Raw genomic sequence first — 17,086 nt, 5'->3', positions numbered from 1 at the left:
TGCATGATACACAAGTTTGTTCCTGTACAGTACGTTTCACTAATTTCTTGTGAGATGATAAACAGTTACTAATGACTATTTGGGTGGAAATCAGCTCCAGTTGTAATATTCACCACCTTTTGTTTAAGGCACCCCAGGTTTACATATTGGAATGGAAGTTTGGGTAATTACAACAAATATATATACTGTGAAAACTGTGAAAACACAGAGTTTAGCAGAAAAAGAACTCCCAGAATACTGTGCTACTACGTAAGACTACAACTCCAGCACCCTGTGCTAAGTACCATTACAATTTCAAAGAATCCTGTGCGACTACAACTCCCAGGATCCTGTGCTTAGTACAACTACAACTTCCAGGACCCCATGCTTTTAAGACTATAACTCCCAGGGGCCCATGCTCCTAACTAAGTAAGTCAGTGCTGAGTTTAGTAGTGTCCATGGTTCTGAGTTTGGTTTTATAATGGTACTTACCAGACCCTCTGACTGGACACATCTCTGGGATTTGACCGATGGTCCAGCAACGCCCGGAGTCACAGCAACAATGCGCCTTTGTGAATTGGCCAGGGACTTCTCCTGCACACCGGCCCCCAATCAGAGCCGCGAAACAGGCGCCAACTCGCTGATCTGGGGAGGAGAGAGAGGTATGTAATACTCACACGTCAACTCACTGAGAACAGTTTCTCTGATTATCTCCAGTCTCACTCATTTGGAGTCAGTCTCCCTGATTTTTTTTTAGCATTAGCGTCATATAGACTTCAATGTCTCACTGATATAAAAAATTCCATTCAAATTTTATTTTGTGTCACAGAACCCCCAAATCTCACTGATTTTGGTCTTTGGAGGTTGATATCCCTAAATTCTTCATTATTTTAATGTGTTACCAGACTGTAATACATCTGAAGAAGAGACTTGTGTAGTCTGATACTATTAATGGTCACTCAAAGGATATCTCAACTTAAAATACACCCTAGCTAATAAAAGCAACTCTGCTTATAGGCTGAACATAGGAGTAATATAAAGAGCTAGCAAACTAACTTGGCATCAGAAGTAAAGTGACTTATATCCTTTACAGAAAATAAAACGTATCCATTAACCCCTTCGCTGCAAGAGGTGTATGCAAAAGCAAAAAAAAAAAATCGCCACATTTTGAGCACATTAACCCTTTGAGTGCCTGAAAACTAGAGGTACCTGAGTGCCACCTGTCTTCCGGATCTCAACCAGTGATCGTGTGGTTGCCGGCAGGCCCCTCCAGGATGTGAACGGAAGTGAAGAATGCTCCAAATCTGTTCCAATCCCGTTCTGGAGTAGCTAACCTCCCCGAACATTTCTAGCTTGACATACTCTGTACATCATAAAGCCCTTAGAGTGCTGGTCCTTATGACGATTAGGGTTAACCTCTGCTCCCGAGAAGATACAAGAAGCAAAAAGAACACGTTTTGGACATCTTCTGCTGACTCGAATTTACGCACATGAAAATACTCCATCGTGATAGATGGGGGTGGAATTCACAAAGCTCCGATAACACGTATCAGGGCTAACGGCCATTGACGTCAATCCGTTCCAGTTCAGTTATCTATTATCAGTGCTTCTCGAATCCCCCGTTATGTCTACTGTATGTGTCAAGCAAATTCCTCTCTGAAATGTGAGCATGGGGGATCTGTCATGATCTGGGTTGGCATCTTATTTGCATTCACAAATTCACAAAGAACCGTCATCTTTAATTTTTTCTCCAGGGAAAATGTTAGGATGTGAGGAATTTAATGGGTGTAAGGAATGCCGCTGCCATCTGGAGTGTTAGTGCTGCCCTTAAGGTGTGGGGTTTGTAAGGGGAAAATGTTAACATGGACCAGGTGTTGCAGATGTGAAAAAAATCTACCAAAATTAACCATTTGCTATTGGAGTGGCCAGGGTTTAATATGGCTGTTCACTATTGCAAATCAAGTATAAGTTGCTAAGTCTATTATTCTAAAGCGGACCGTTTTCGGACAAAATACCCCATTGAAGTATAGCTTTGGCTGAAATAGAATAAGCCACTTACCAACTTATACTTGATTTGCAATAGCTTACAGACATATTAAACCATTAATAATGAAATAGAATAAACCCCTAAGTATGACCTTCAAGAAGCGCCATGTTTTGGTGCGGTGCTTAACGGGTTGGTCTTGGATACCAATGTTCTACCTTATATCTTTATTTGTGTGGTGTGATCACAGAGTCATTAGGAGTAAATGTAATGAAAGAGTAAATGCATTGTGGAGAAAACTTGAGCTTTGCCTATGCTATACCTTTAGATTGCAAAGGACCAGTCTTAACTGTATCCATGTTCTAGGGGTAGTGCCAGACAAGGAGGAGGGGTGGAAAGTGGGTTGAACTGTCCTGAATGGTAATTAAGACTTTTTCACTCTCCCATAATTACATGTTCTACGCTCTACTACAGTGTTTTTCAACCATGATGCCGGGGGAACCCTGGTGTGCTGCAGTGGTCCCAGGGGGAAAGTCACCTGACTGCTCCAGTGGGTACCTCCGGCACTGCCTGGAAATGTAGAGGCTGCCATCCGCCTCTCCTCACTCAGCCCAGCACAGTGAGCGTGAAGCCCTTTCAAATCCAGACAGCACAGGATGCATCCGCTGAGCAGTGGACATGTTTGAGGTGTCTGGGATGGAAGGAGAAAATAGGGAAGTAGTGAGGGCTTTGTGTGGGACGAGAGTGTGATGACATTTTGTGGGGAGCGTAAGGGAGGCTAGTGATTTTTGGGGGGTGCGGGAAGGTATGTGGTGTAAGGCTACGGCCCTAGTCACTGCGTGCATCCGCGTGTCGGAGCGCCTGGCGGCACGTGCACCATTTTCAGCCGCGATCTGTGGTCTGGTACGTGCAGGAGATCGCGATGGGGGAGGGGGCGTGGTGGGGCACGCCCATGATGTCACACGGCTGGTTCACCCTCATTGGCTGAACCGCCGCTGTGACGTGGCCATCCCTCAGCCGCCGCGCCAAAGGACAAAATGCTTGTCTTTGGGAAAGGCGGACGGGCATCGCGCTTTCTGCAGGTGCGCGCAGGTAGTGACTGGGGCCGGCCCCATAGAGGGCCGTATCTTGTTCGCGCGGCACATGCCATAGCACGGCAGCCGTGAGCAGTGGGGACGACGCCTAAGTAAGAGAAGGGGGAGAGTGAATGTAGTGTTTATGATTAAAAAAGAATGTGAATGTGCTGTGTGAGAAGGGGGGATATACGGAGTGTGTGTCGAGTGAAAGGGTGTGTATGGTGTGTGAGGGTGAATGTGGAGTGTGTAAGAAGGTGGGTAAGTATTTTGGGTGTGTGCTTCTAAAAAGCAGGGTGTAAGCAGGGAGGGGATAAGGGACATCTGAAGAGCAGGGGTGCTCTGAGATTTTTTAAATCCCTCAGAGATGCCCCTGGTCAAACCACTGTTGCGAAGCGCTGCTGTACACCTTCCAACACTAAAAGACGCCTTACTGACCCTTTCACACGAATGAGCTTTAAGGTGCGCTTAAGGTGCGATTGTAACTCTCTATGGCAGGGTCTTCCTTTCCTATTGTCTGACTTTGTTGCACTTATTGTATTATTATTATTATTATTATAATTCCCTGTACTGTACAGGCATACCCCGCATTAACGTACGCAATGGGACCGGAGCATGTATGTAAAGCGAAAATGTACTTAAAGTGAAGCACTGCCTTTTCCCCCCTTATCGATGCATGTACTGTACTGCAATCGTCCTATACGTGCATAACTGATGTAAATAATGCATTTGGAACATGCTCTATAGTCTCCCCGCTTGCGCACAGCTTTGGTACAGGTAGGGAGCCGGTATTGCTGTTCAGGACGTGCTGACAGGCGCATGAGTGAGCTGCCGTTTGCCTATTGGGTGATATGTCCTTACTCGCGAGTGTACTTAAAGTGAGTGTCCTTAAACCGGGGTATGCCTGTATTGTCTCTTTGTAAAGCACTGAGTTTACTGTAGACACTATATAAATAAAGATATACATGCATACATAGCCCCGCTTAGTAAATATGGGCCAACATATTTTATTTTCCATTTCCACAAGGTCACAATTAGCAGGTCCTGATGTAGCCCTGCGCTCACAGCTGCAGGCGTAAGCTACGGTAAATACTTGTTTCCACCTTGGGCATTTTTATAATAAACTATTAAGGATAAGGATCAGCAATAATCCTGCCCCCTGCTGCAGGCTGAAGCATTTGCCAGTGCGCTGACATTCCCTTTGGTTATAATTGGAAATAATTGCTAGGGAGCTTTTTGATCTCTTTTTCCATTGTGCAAAAATTCCTTGTCCCTATATTTCTTCAGCGGGTGTGAATCTTTCTGCCATTTTTCAGTGCTTTTCTAAAACCTAGATTATTTCTGCCAACCTGTTCTTAAACAGGGTAGTTTGGCATATTGTTATATCACAACATCCTTAATCACTGTCTTGTCACCATACAGTATGTATGTTATATAACACAATTTAAATGAAGACAAAAAACAGCGTATCGGTACATGAAAGGTGCAATCAAATCTACTCTAAAAGAAAAAAAAATTATTTTGAATGTTTACGCCACTATCTCCTCACTGCCCCCTCCTAAACTTAATTGGAACTTTCTAAATGGGAGAAATTCCCTCTGAAAATGTCTGCTACCTGGGATAAAACAACATGGCAGATACAGTAGCATCAGATGAAGTTCCCATTCCCAGTCTGATGGTGTCACTAGGGCTGCCAGGTGTCAAGTATTGAACCGGACTGTCCTGTTTTTGGACACGCTGTCCAGTAAAAAATGAGAGGTAATACTGGATATATATATATATGTGTGTGTCCGGTATTACCTCTCTGGGCAGGGACCTGACCAGCTTGGGGGCTGCAGGATTTCCCCAAGCAAGGAGAGAGCAGGGCTGCTTCTTCTATCCTGATTTGCTGCTGCTGGTTTATGCAGCCAATCAGGAGGAGGTGTCAGGAGCCTGGGAGTGGGGCCAAGGAGTGGAGGAAACAGCATGGAGCGGAGAGAGGTGTGTGTGCGTGTCTCAAGCGCGTCACAGCTTTCACCATTGTGTCCAGTATTTTTGGAGAAGCCACCTGGCAACCCTAAGTGTCACTGCCCTCTCTTGGGAGAGAGTAGCCAGAACCAGTGACAACTAGTGAAGAAGAGGATTCTGGGAGAGGAATTGACCTCCCTGCTACAGCGGCCAATACTTATAACTACAATTGCATTTTTTGGCGTGCTTATAACTCTGCTCTTCCATGAGTTTGGCTCAAATATAATTTACGGCCTGCTAATATGTTGCTGGCTGCAAAGGGGTTAATAAATGCATTAAGCTCAGGGTGATACTTGCTAAAGTGCGAGTTTTGCTCTGAAATAACAAATAGTCTAACTAAAATGCAGGACTCCACAAATAACATGTGCGTTCTTGACTCTGTCAGTGACTCTAACTGGAAAAGTAAATCTCCTGTTGTCAGAATCTTTTCACTGGAACAATGTTATCTTTCCAGCGATTAAACCCTGTCTTTGTTTTCATAAAATGAAAGCTACGCGGCTTGTTCCGTGTTCTGCTGTTCACACAATGGGCCACGCAATGCCTACATATCTGGAGTTTTCATGGAAGCACGTGAAAAACATTTAAAACGCACGCTATGAAGGGGTAAGTCCCACATCGGAGGAAAAGCTACAACGTGTGTTTAATGGGTTAAAGGACCAGTCCCATGTAAGACCAAAGTGACCAACTAATAGTGATGTTTTTAATGGTTGAGGAATCGGTCCCACTTAGGGTTAAAGTAACCTAATGACAGTGACTTGCAATGGATTAAAGCAGAAGTGGTCAACTTCAGTACTTAAGTGTCACCAACAGGTCAGGTTTTAAAGATATCTCTGCTACAGCACAGGTGGCTCAATTACTGGCTCTGTCAATGACTGAACCACTGATTGAGCCACCTGTGCTGAAGCAGGGATATCCTTAAAACCTGACCTGTTGGTGGCCCTTGAAGACTGGAGTTGGTCACCCCAGGATTAAAGGATCAGTACCATGAAGGGCCAAAGTGACCTAATGTAAGTAACAATAAGGGCCTAAGGTCCATGGACATATGGATGTCTTTAAAGCTTCATTTTTAAGCAGGAATCTCCCTTAAACTTCCGCCTAATGCTTTGCACAGCATTTACCGCCACAACCTGGTAAGAACCTATAGAACTAGCAGACCCACTCAAAGACAGCTACAGTATGTGCCGTAAAACTGGTAGAAGCAACAAAGCAGACACACAATCATAGTGAGAAATGTTATGCACATATATAAATGTTGTATTCCCTTCGCCGTCGTAGGAGCAGAGTGCAGGGCGATGAGTCCTTTCTTACCAATGCAGCGGGACCCATCTGGGCTGGTGGTGAAGCCTCTAGGACACACACAGACGTAGCTTCCTGCTGTGTTAGTGCACTCCCCTCCGTCACATATGTTCTGTATCGTGCTGCACTCGTCAATATCTAGAAAGAATAGATAAGACAGGTTTTATATAGGTCTGGGCATTCTGCACTGCACAAGTTTGCAAATGGAAAAGCAGCGATATTCCTGGTTTGTAAACGTCAACGATGTGACAGCTTTACGTGGTGAGGAGGTGTGCTATGTTTGGCCAAAATATGGAGAACTAAAACCACATAGAGCTAGAACTCGGATCAAAATATGTATGTGACATGAATTTTAACCTCTTTTGGGCCTGCAGATTTTCTATAATGCAGTATTCTGGGGGTGGGTTTGTGTTGTTAATATGTTCACTCCTTGTAGCCATCTAAAATTGCTCCTCTAGTTCAGAGCCAGGGTGTCCCAGCGTTTCATTAACTTGCTTTGTTAGGAATGTTAATAGCCCCCTGGACTAACTTTAAACCTCGCTCGCCTCCACAGTCTGTGAGATGTTGGAGCGAACACGAGGTGCATTTCTCGTCTGTAGTTGGAGGTTCAGTTAAGAGCGAAAGCCTCAAGATTACATGTCAACTGGTAGATTTTTCTCTTGCTTTCTTTTTATACAAGGTGCAAGATTCCTTACTCTTTGGCAGCAAAAGGGTTATTATCAGAGGGACCAGCCGATTTATTCCCAATGCCCAGGCAGTCAAGACACTCAGACAGACCTTTGTGTGTGAGGCAGACGTGTTTTATGGACGTCTAGCATGGATACCACCTTCTGTTTCCTAGATCAGCCCTGCTCTGAGTAGCAGCCAAAGTCATTAAGCTTTTCATAGCCTGCGCTCATCAAATGGGAAAAGCAGTTTCCAAACAGTCCAGAACGGAAGGTTCTGTGGTTCGGGCTCCAAACCCTGATGTTAAATTGTTGCCAAACAGCTATTGAGGTACATTTGTACAGTATGGGGACACATTGTTATTAAGAGAAGCATTTTCATCCGGCATCTCTTAGCAGGGGAGTGTCAATAGGAGGAGTTATAGGGAGAGGTTATATGGAGCAATAGGAGGAGTTATATGGAGCGGTTATATGGAGCAATAGGAGGAGTTATAGGGAAAGGTTATATGGAGCAATAGGAGTTATAGGGAGCGGTTATATGGAGCAATAGGAGGAGTTATAGGGACCGGTCATATGGAGCAATAGGAGTTAAAGGGATAAGTATACAAAGTAACAGGAGGAGTTATATAGAGCCGGGGTGCACAAACTTGGAGGGCGCAAGAATTTCCAGGGGGGTGCGGCAGTTACAGAGGCCCCGCGCTTTTCACCAAGGCATTTAAATTAAATGTCGGGGACCATGCGAAGCCTCTGCTACTTCCCTTACCTTGTCTTTGGTGACACGTCACCAAGGCAACACGGCGTCAAATGACGCGGCGGAAACAAGGTAATGAGGGGGGTGCGAGGAGGGGGGTAGAGCAGGCAGGGGGGCGCAGACTGAAAAGTTTGTGCACCCCTGATATAGAGCAACAGGAGGAGTTATAGGTAACGGCTATATGGAGCAACAGGAGGAGTTATAGGTAACGGCTATATGGAGCAACAGGAGGAGTTATAGGTAACGGCTATATGGAGCAACAGGAGGAGTTATAGGTAACGGCTATATGGAGCAATTGGAGGAGTTGGTCTTAACTTAAAGCATTCTTTACAGTTGAATACTGTGTATCAATTTCTGTGTGCTGCTGTTATTTTCCTTCTTTGTTTTAGGTGCACTAAATGAAGTGCCAGGTGTGGCATAAACTTGAGATGTACAGTAAATGTAAGAACTGTAATTAGCACGATTCCTCCACATGACAAAGACTGAGGAACTAGGTATTAGCCCAACAACGAGGACGTGCATCCCAGCGATATTCCACTCATCATGTTGCCGGTGGCCATTCTAATTCAACTATTTAATTTGTCTTATTGGATGTAGCATTGGGGCTTTTTGTCTTTGGTTGTATACTGTACATTAGGTCACAATCCCAGCAGCACTACTTTGGACACAAATATATATGGTGTGTTAGGGTTGGGTTCTGAGCATGGACTGTGTGTGCTGGTAAATGGCAATTGGTAACAATTGTTTGGAGGTTTGTGTCCCCGCCTCCTCGGTTTTAAGCTCATGCATGTAAACAGCAGATCTTGCTATGTACCTGTGATGACCAGTCTATTGGAACATTTCTCCCTCCATTAGAGAGGTGAAGAGAATGTTTACAGGTAGTGTTAGGACCTGCAGACAGGTCACACGGTTGCAGGCGTATAATGCTTTGACCAAAGAATTTAACTAAATGACCCTTACTTATGGGAAGAAAAACATAAGTATTTAATTGTATAATTTGTCATGCTGGATGTAGCATTGGGGATTTTTGTCTTTGGCCATTTTAATTTCCCAACGGTGACAGAAACTGCTTAGCCAGATTACAACATTTGAAAGATCTCTGATTCTGGTTAGTGAAATAATAATAATAGCTATTAAAATATTTTAGCAAGGGTATATAAAACAGAAAAACCAGCGCTCAGATAAAGAATAGTGAATAAACAAATTAGAGTGTATAGATAAAAAAATGGTAGAATATATTAAATTATATATATATGAAATCGCATAAAACTACCAAAATATGCTGCTATAAGTGTGGATTAACATAATCCATAAGTATGTGTACAAATGAAAAAACAAAGTGCAAATGTATGTGGTAGGTCAGCGGTGCGCAAACTGGGGGGCGCAAGATTATGTAGGGGGGGCGCAGGCTGCGTGCGGGGAAACCTGGGGGCGGGCAGAGCTGTGCACGGGCGGCCAGAAGCTCCGTGCTGAGGCTGCTTCCAGTTCCCTGCTGTGTCTGCCTGCAGAAGGGGCGGGGCCTTTGCTTCGGGGCCTTCCCTGCACACAGACAAGCCCTCCTCCTCCTGTCTGTTACCCGCCCGTTTTCAGCAGCACATGGTTACTTCCTCCCCCTACCCACCAGGTGTGTGAGTGTGTTGTGTGTATTATATGTGTGTGTGTGTATGTATATGTGTGTATATATATATATATATATACATATACATATACATATACATATACACACACACACACACACACACACACACACACACACACACATACATATATATACACACACACATATATGCGTGTGTGTGTGTGTGTGTGTGTGTGTGTGTGTGTGTGTGTGTGTGTGTGTGTGTATATATATATGGACTGCAGTGTGTGTGTTGTGATTGAGTGTGTGTGGGTGTTGTGATTGAGTGTTGTGTTTGTTGGTGGTGATTATGTGAGTTGGTTGTGACTGTGTGTGTGTAGTGATTGAGTGTGTGCTGTGTTGGTTGTGATTTGAGTGGGTGTGTGCTGTGCCTGTTGGTTCTCTGTGTGTGTGTGTTGTAATTGAGTGTGTGTGTTGGTTGTGTGTGTTGTGATTGTGTGTGTGGGTGTTGTGATTGAATGCAGCATTGCACAAACTGAGGGGGGGACGCCCCGGGCGCAAGATTATTTAGGCGGGTGAATGCAGCAAAACCTGGCTGCGCAGGCGAAAAAGATGTGCGCGCGCGGGCGGCTAAACAGAATAGTGCAGGTGGGGCCACGTGATTCGAAGGTACGGGGGAGGAGCACACCCCAGCGCTGTGATGTCAAACGCCCCTCCCTCCGGTGTCTGCCCTACAATAGCGCAGTGTTCCTGCTCTCCTCCGCTGGCAGCCTGCTTCGCTGCGATCCTCTGCAAGTGAAAGGGTAGGCTGCACTATATCAATCACACTATGAATGTACAGAAATAATAAAAAAAAGTGTAAACACTTCCCCGCTCGTGCTTGCAAAGTTATGCAGGACCCCCTGCGCTCATGCTTGGAGAGTTGGTGATGTCACCGCTCTCAGCGGCAGCGTGGACACAGCCTAATTTTGCATGAGCGAGCTGTTGAAGTATGTAAGTATTTAGGCTGCACTTATAGTGCCGGCCCGAAAACAAATGCATTGTCGCCGCCGCCGCGTGCGCTTATAGTAAGCGTGACGTGGCAACACGATTTTTTGAAGCCGGCAATATTTGATTTTTCAGGGGCTGTCGCCTCATGTGACAGCCCCTGAACCAATTTTTCAGGGGCTGTCGCCTCATGTGACAGCCCCTGAACCAATCAATGGCCTGGTCGCCCACGCCGCGGCAAAGCAAAATACAACTTTCGCTAGTGGCACTCTATGCGCGGCCTTAGACATATTTGTATTTACATTGTATACCGTTTAATAAAGGTTTTTTTTTCATGTGATCTTGATTACATCAGGCAGAGGGGGCCCGGGAAATTTCATGGATAAAAGGGGGGGCTCGGCATAAAAAGTTTGCTCACCCCTGTAGGTAACAAATATTAGACAGTTTTATTAAAAAACAGGGCAAGCAAATTCCGATACAATGATATATCATGAAAATAAAAAACATTTGTACAATACAATGTTCTTTATCATTGTATCAGGGAACTTGCTTGTCCTGTTTTTTAATAAAATTTAGCAAAATCATTTCATCAGCTTGGAAATAAGTACCTCTACTCTACCCAACACTCGTGGTTTTATTCTTCTGTTGGCTCAGTTAGCGCCGGTGGAATAAAATGTCATCTTATGTCACAGGCTACATCAGTGATTCCCAACAGGGTTCCTTGAAGCAGTCTCAGGGGTTCCTCCTATGGACCACAGACCCCCCCCCCCACCCCCCTGGTGGTGTTTTTTTTTGGTATGTATGTATTGTAGGGTGTATTGAGAGAGAGTGGGGTCATTGACGAAAGGTAGGGGCGAGTGAGAGAAGAGAGGGGGGCAGGAGGGAGTGAGTGAGGAAAAGAGGGAGTAAGAGTGAGACGCAAGGGATAAATACATGCGAGGCGGGAGGGGGGAGAGTTAGTGAGATGGATGGGACAGAAATACATGGGTAAAGAGTGGGAAATAGAAGTGGCTCGTGAGGTGTGAAATTTTGTGACTGACCCCTGTCACACCTAATATGTGTCAGCCAGATAGGGGTTACCCGAGATTTTTTTAAATACTTCAAGGGTTCCTCCAAACAAAAAAGGTTGGAAATCACTGGGCTACATACAAGTCACTGTATTGCTGACCTCGTATTACAACCCACGGAAGCTTCTTAGCAATTTTTTCATCTGCTTTCAGAAGCTTCACTGGCCAGCTGCCCTCATTTTTTGCCGTCCTCCACTATATCCGGCCAAGCCGGAGTCACTCTGACCGAGTTTAGGACTTGCCAGGCCGCTGGTGGGGTGGAAGACGATTATGAAACCACAGAGTCCAGTGGGAGTGCCTGCAGGGGACGTTGTGCTCTCTAAATCCATAAATCGGTCTGTAATCCCTGATTATCTTTTAAAGCTTTCTTTTCTGCACATAAGAAAACCAGCGGCCTGGATTTTCCATTTTAGGTTACACTGTAAAAGACAGGTCCCCACGTTGTGTGTGTGTGTGTGTGTGTGTGTGTGTGTGTGTGTGTGTGTGTGTGTGTGTGTGTGTGTGTGTGTGTGTGTGTGTGTGTGTGTGTGTGTGTGTGTGTGTGTGTGTGTGTGTGTGTGTGTATCTGAGTTTGTATGATTTGAGTCTATCAGTGTATGTACAGGCATACCCCGCTTTAAGTACACTCACTTTAAGTACACTCGCGAGTAAGTATATATCGCCTATAGTGCAGGGGTGTGCAAACTTTTTATCTTGCGCCTCCCCCTTCCTGCCTCCTTACCTCCTGCCTCGCACCCACTCTCCTCCTCCTCGGCTCGGGCATGAAATTACGTTACAGGGTCATGTAACGTCACTTTACCATGGCAACGTGACGTCACGTGACCCCGCGGCGTCATTTGACGCCGGTTACCATGGCGTCACGTTGCCTAAGATCAGGTAAGTCAAGCTGCAGAGGCCTCACGCGGTCCCCCCGGCACTTAATTTAAGTGCCTTGGGGGAGAGCACGGGACCTCTGTAGCCGCCGCGCCCCCCCCCCCCCCCTGAAATTCTCCCAACCCCCACTTTGCGCACCGCTGCTATAGTGGACCCTATATGCTGTTCCCCTTTGTGGGCCTTTGGTAGCCCAGTCCAAGACCATTGCATCTATGAATAACATATGTCAGTAAACCTGGGAGGAAGGAAGAGATGGAAAGACAACAGATAGTCACTTGAAGAGGAGTCTGAGAGCGATTGTTACCTTCACACTTCTGGGAGGTCTCGCTTTGCTTGTGGCCGGCTGGGCATTTGCATTCATAGGATCCCACTGTGTTGATACAGTTCCCTCCCTGGCACAGACCTGGGATAGCCTGACATTCATCCACATCTGTAATGCAGGAAAGAAAAGGGGACACAACAATTATCAAGATGGAAAATGGAATAATAATGATTTTCCTTTTCTTGTATAGAGCTGACAGTGTGTACAGAATTTTGCTGGCACTGTGAGTCGCTGTCCCAAGGATCTTATAATCTAATTGTGGTCCATGAAAGTGGAGGGTGGGAGGCCCTGTGCAAGCAGGAGGAAGTCCTTCTTCACTGAAAGGGCAATAGATCCATGGAACAGACTTTCAGCAGAGGTAGTCAATAAGGTACAGGAGGGAAGCATATTTTAGGGAAAGTCACTCCAAAACAAAACAATTGACGATGGAGCTACCAAAAATTTGGAAGCCGGGTAAATTTGGTTTTTTAGAGACTGTCGCCATATGTGACTGCCTCTGAACTAATCAATGACCCTGTTGCTTGCGACGTCGCTGAAAGTTAAATTATAACTTTCGTGGGTGGCGACGGGTGACGTAATCGGTCGCATCGCCGTCGCCGGCACTATAAGTGCGGCCTATGAGACCATGTGCTGAAGCTGGAGCATGGGACGCTCAGGAGAAAAGTGCGGAAGTTCTTCACGGATAGGGTAGTGAATTCGTGGAATAGCCTTACAGGTGGCAGAGGCTAATACAGTAAGGGAATACAAAAATGCTTGAGGTAGACATCTTAATTGTTAAATAAAGCCAAGGATCAAATAAAGTCTGAGGTTTTTCAATAAACCAGTAAATGGACGGACCAAGTCGTTCTTATCTACAGCTACATTCTGTGCGTGGTGGAGGTTAATACAACAAATGTATGGTAGATGATAATGTTTGTGTGTATATAAGTGTAACTATTTAATTAATGGGAGTAAAATCTTCTCCACTATGAGGAAAGCACTTACCATATTGAATAACCTTTGCAAACATGCTGCATAGTTAAATGTCTCCCAGTGCATTGCTTCACAAGCTGCTGCAAGGTCCTCTAGTTTTTAATTTAGTTAAACAAACAAGTATTGTAATATTTTTACTGAATACCTTTTGCCAGGCACAAAAGTAAGGCTGATGATAATAAATCCCCAGGGGGTACGTTTTGTACAACTATCTGAGTCGATAGACTTTCGTGCTGTAATTCCCAAATGGTTTTGGTTTTGGGACCCAACGAAAAATCCCCCTCTTTGTGAAATGAAAATCGTATCTGTGTTCCCAATCCCAGGATCATTTTGCTTTATTGGGGTTGGGGGGGGGAAACTGCTGGAAGGATTTGTCTAAAGATGTATTCGCTTATAGTATTTGTTTAGGATCTGGGAACCTGTGCATTCCAAGCAGCTGACTGCAAACAGATGTTCGGAACACCAGGGATTACGCTGTGCATTCCGGCCCGCTATGGGGTTGGCAACACTGCCAGGTATATAAAGGTTTCTCTGTTTGCAACCTTCAACTAGAAAATGAATGCAGCGTGTACTCATTAGCTACAAAATTAACGTGGGTTTGTGATGGCCCCGCTCCAACATGTTGGTTTCGTGTGGGACCTTAACCTGTTCAGAGCAAGAGAAGGGGGCAGTGTGATGTGTTTACTGGTAATGGCACACATATTAAACAGACTCATAGGGATAGGTTTTCACTTAGGCCATTCCGTGTGGCTGAAAGTGCCATATGAAAGTCCCACATCACACACCGTTTTCTGATTCACTGTAAAAAGCCAATAAATGGGGGAGGGTGGAAGCGGGGTTATGGCATATTACTGGTATAACAGCGTCATCTCTCTAATGTTTTCTTTATTTTCATTTTTTTTTTGTTTTCCAACAACTTTTGGTGTAGGAGACCACCCATGGAGACCCACCCTTTATCAAAAAATAAAACACACTCATTCTAATATTAATTCTGCTTGGATTTAAAGGAGAAATCCATGCAATATCCTACATGTGTTTTTTTTTTAAAATAAGGCTAAGGCCCCGCTCCCAGAGTCAGCGCGCCCGCACTGCAGACAGGCGGCGCACTGACAGACACAGACCGCGATATGCGGTCTGTAGGGAGCAGGGAGCGGGAGGGGGGCGGAAGTGGGGCAGGAGTGGGGGGGCGTGGCTTGAGCGGAGGGACCCGCTACTCCCCCCCCCCCTCCCTCCACGGGCTCGGGCTGCCGGACAGGAGGGAGCTGCTGCGGGCTGCTGTAAGGTAAGCAGCTCCCTCCCCCTTCCCCCACAAATCACACACACACACACACTACCTTGTGTAGGAAGCTGTCTGACAGCTCCCGCTCCTGCCCCCACCGCTGATTGGCTCATCAGCGCACCACGTGACGCGTCACCGCTCGGGATCACAATTTTCTTGCATCCCCTGGCGGCTGACGCGTCACAGTGCGTAGTGAGCCGTCAGCGAGGGGGGACTGGGACAGGCTCGAGAGGATTCCCCTGCTGGTGGGGAACGCTCGCGCGGCCGTCCGCACCGCCGGGCGCAGCAGGTCCCAGCCCTAAATCAGTTCTGTGGTATTAGATAATACTTACTACGTTATTTTATGTTTTTAAATTCAACTCTTAATGCCATTTTAAATTAGTTTTAATATATTGCGCATCCTATGCTTCTATAGCAGGCTTTAGCCCACCTCCCTAGCAGTGCAAGATATTTGCAACACTTTCCTGTTTGTGATAATTTGTTGTCAATATTCCCAGCAGTTTGAGCTGCAAACTGTAACAATAGATAATATTACCTTAGTAATATACAATTACATTGTAGCTGCTGAGTTACACTGACTGCAGGATTTATTGAAACTGAAAGGAAGCCATTTAGTGAACCCTGGGAAGCAGGATGTTGCTGATCGATCACAGGAGAACCAATCTAAAAATAATTCTTTAGAGTGCGGCTTGAATTGCCTCTTTAAAGGTGCAATTGTGTCCAAAATCAACATTACACTAAACGTATCATGTAAAAGAGCGGCACATTATAAAGAGGACACAACATTCTCCCCCAAATCTACAAATTTATAAACAATTGGGGTTATAAGGATTGGTCGTTGTATCTATGGTTGCTTTTTCCCAGAATCCCTTGCTTGTCTCGTCTCTCTTTTATTTGACTTCTCCCTCCCAAGTGAGGGCAGTGGTATCATCAGCTGATTCTATCTGCACTGATTTTTAGAGGGACTTCCTTCGACTTAATAACGTCTGGGGAAGTTTAGGAGAGGGCTGCAGGGATGAACATTTCATAGAGAAACTAAACACAAAGGGGTGACCATGTTTAAAGACATTAAGAAATTAATTAACCCCTGCGCTGGCAGCAGGGCCAGTAGTGCATTGCAAAGTTCTTTGGTGCTGTGTTTCTCTAGACTAGAAATTGCTCTGCCTTGCCAAAATCTAATACCGTATCTGCAATGTTTAGCTATGTGTATTACTGAAACACATCACTTTGTCATTCTCCGGCTGTACAAATCAAACTGTAAACTCAGAGGAATTAAAGAAAAATCTGGTTCAACAAATCTTCGGAAGATGTAATTGCTAAGGACTGTGTATTTCTATTCTGATTGAGAGGTTGTCTGACCCTCTGACTCTTCTGCCCATCCTTGAATCACAAAAATGTAAACCTCCAGAAGAATTTTTGGCAGCTATGCATCCTTTAACATAAACAAGAAGTTCCTTAACCCCTTCTCCGTTTTGTAATGTGTTGCAGCTTCTCCGGGCACTCAAGCGTTAACCAGTTTATACACAATCTCCCTAAAGGGAGATACATCAAAAGGGGTGTTGCAGAGGGTGATTGGGGGCAGATGGGTGCAGGATACTGACAGATCCTAAAACAGCTTGGTGTTACATCAGGGATCTCTCCCTAAAATATTCCAGTTCTATTCAGTGCCAGAGGAACCAGCAAAGTGTTAGGGACAAAGCGACTCTATCCTCTCTCCTCTATGCACTTCTTCACAGGGATTGTCCCTTTTTTCTCACTGTGCACCTCTGTCCTATCCCCTTGGCTCCTCCTCATAGTATCCGTCTCATTCACTCTCCTCTTCTCTGTCCTTCTGTGATCTGCTCTTCTAGCAGTGACTAGCCCTTTTTTGTTTTTGTCTTCCTCTTTCCCTGTTCTTTTATGTCCCGATGCTTCTTCCCAGCATGACTGTCCCTGTTCTATCACTCTCTGCCCTCCTCAGTGTGACATTTCTGTGACTGTCCCTGTTCTATCACTCTCTGCCCTCCTCAGTGTGACATTTCTGTGACTGTCCCTGTTCTATCACTCTCTGCCCTCCTCAGTGTGACATTTCTGTGACTGTCCCTGTTCTATCACTCTCTGCCCTCCTCAGTGTGACATTTCTGTGACTGTCCCTGTTCTATCACTCTATGCCCTCCTCAGTGTGACATTTCTGTGACTGTCCCTGTTCTATCACTCTCTGCCCTCCTCAGTGTGACATTTCTGTGACTGTCCCTGTTCTATCACTCTCTGCC

The 17,086-nt window shown here is 45.4% G+C and overlaps 1 protein-coding gene across 1 annotated transcript in view; it reads right to left on the bottom strand.

Annotated features, from left to right (window-relative positions):
* FBN3 (fibrillin 3) overlaps positions 1–17,086 on the bottom strand; it is a 181,428-nt gene that overhangs the window by 70,118 nt on the left and 94,224 nt on the right. Inside the window, exons 8-10 of the mRNA XM_075611661.1 lie at positions 12,566–12,691; positions 6,352–6,477; positions 472–624 (exon numbers count right to left, since the gene is read on the bottom strand). Coding sequence (XP_075467776.1) covers positions 472–624; positions 6,352–6,477; positions 12,566–12,691 — 405 coding nt within the window. The remainder of the gene's footprint in view (positions 1–471; positions 625–6,351; positions 6,478–12,565; positions 12,692–17,086) is intronic.

The sequence above is a fragment of the Ascaphus truei genome, chromosome 8 (genome assembly GCF_040206685.1).
Source record: "Ascaphus truei isolate aAscTru1 chromosome 8, aAscTru1.hap1, whole genome shotgun sequence".
Taxonomy (NCBI): Eukaryota; Metazoa; Chordata; class Amphibia; order Anura; family Ascaphidae; genus Ascaphus; species Ascaphus truei.
This window is presented reverse-complemented; position numbering and strand designations above follow the sequence as displayed.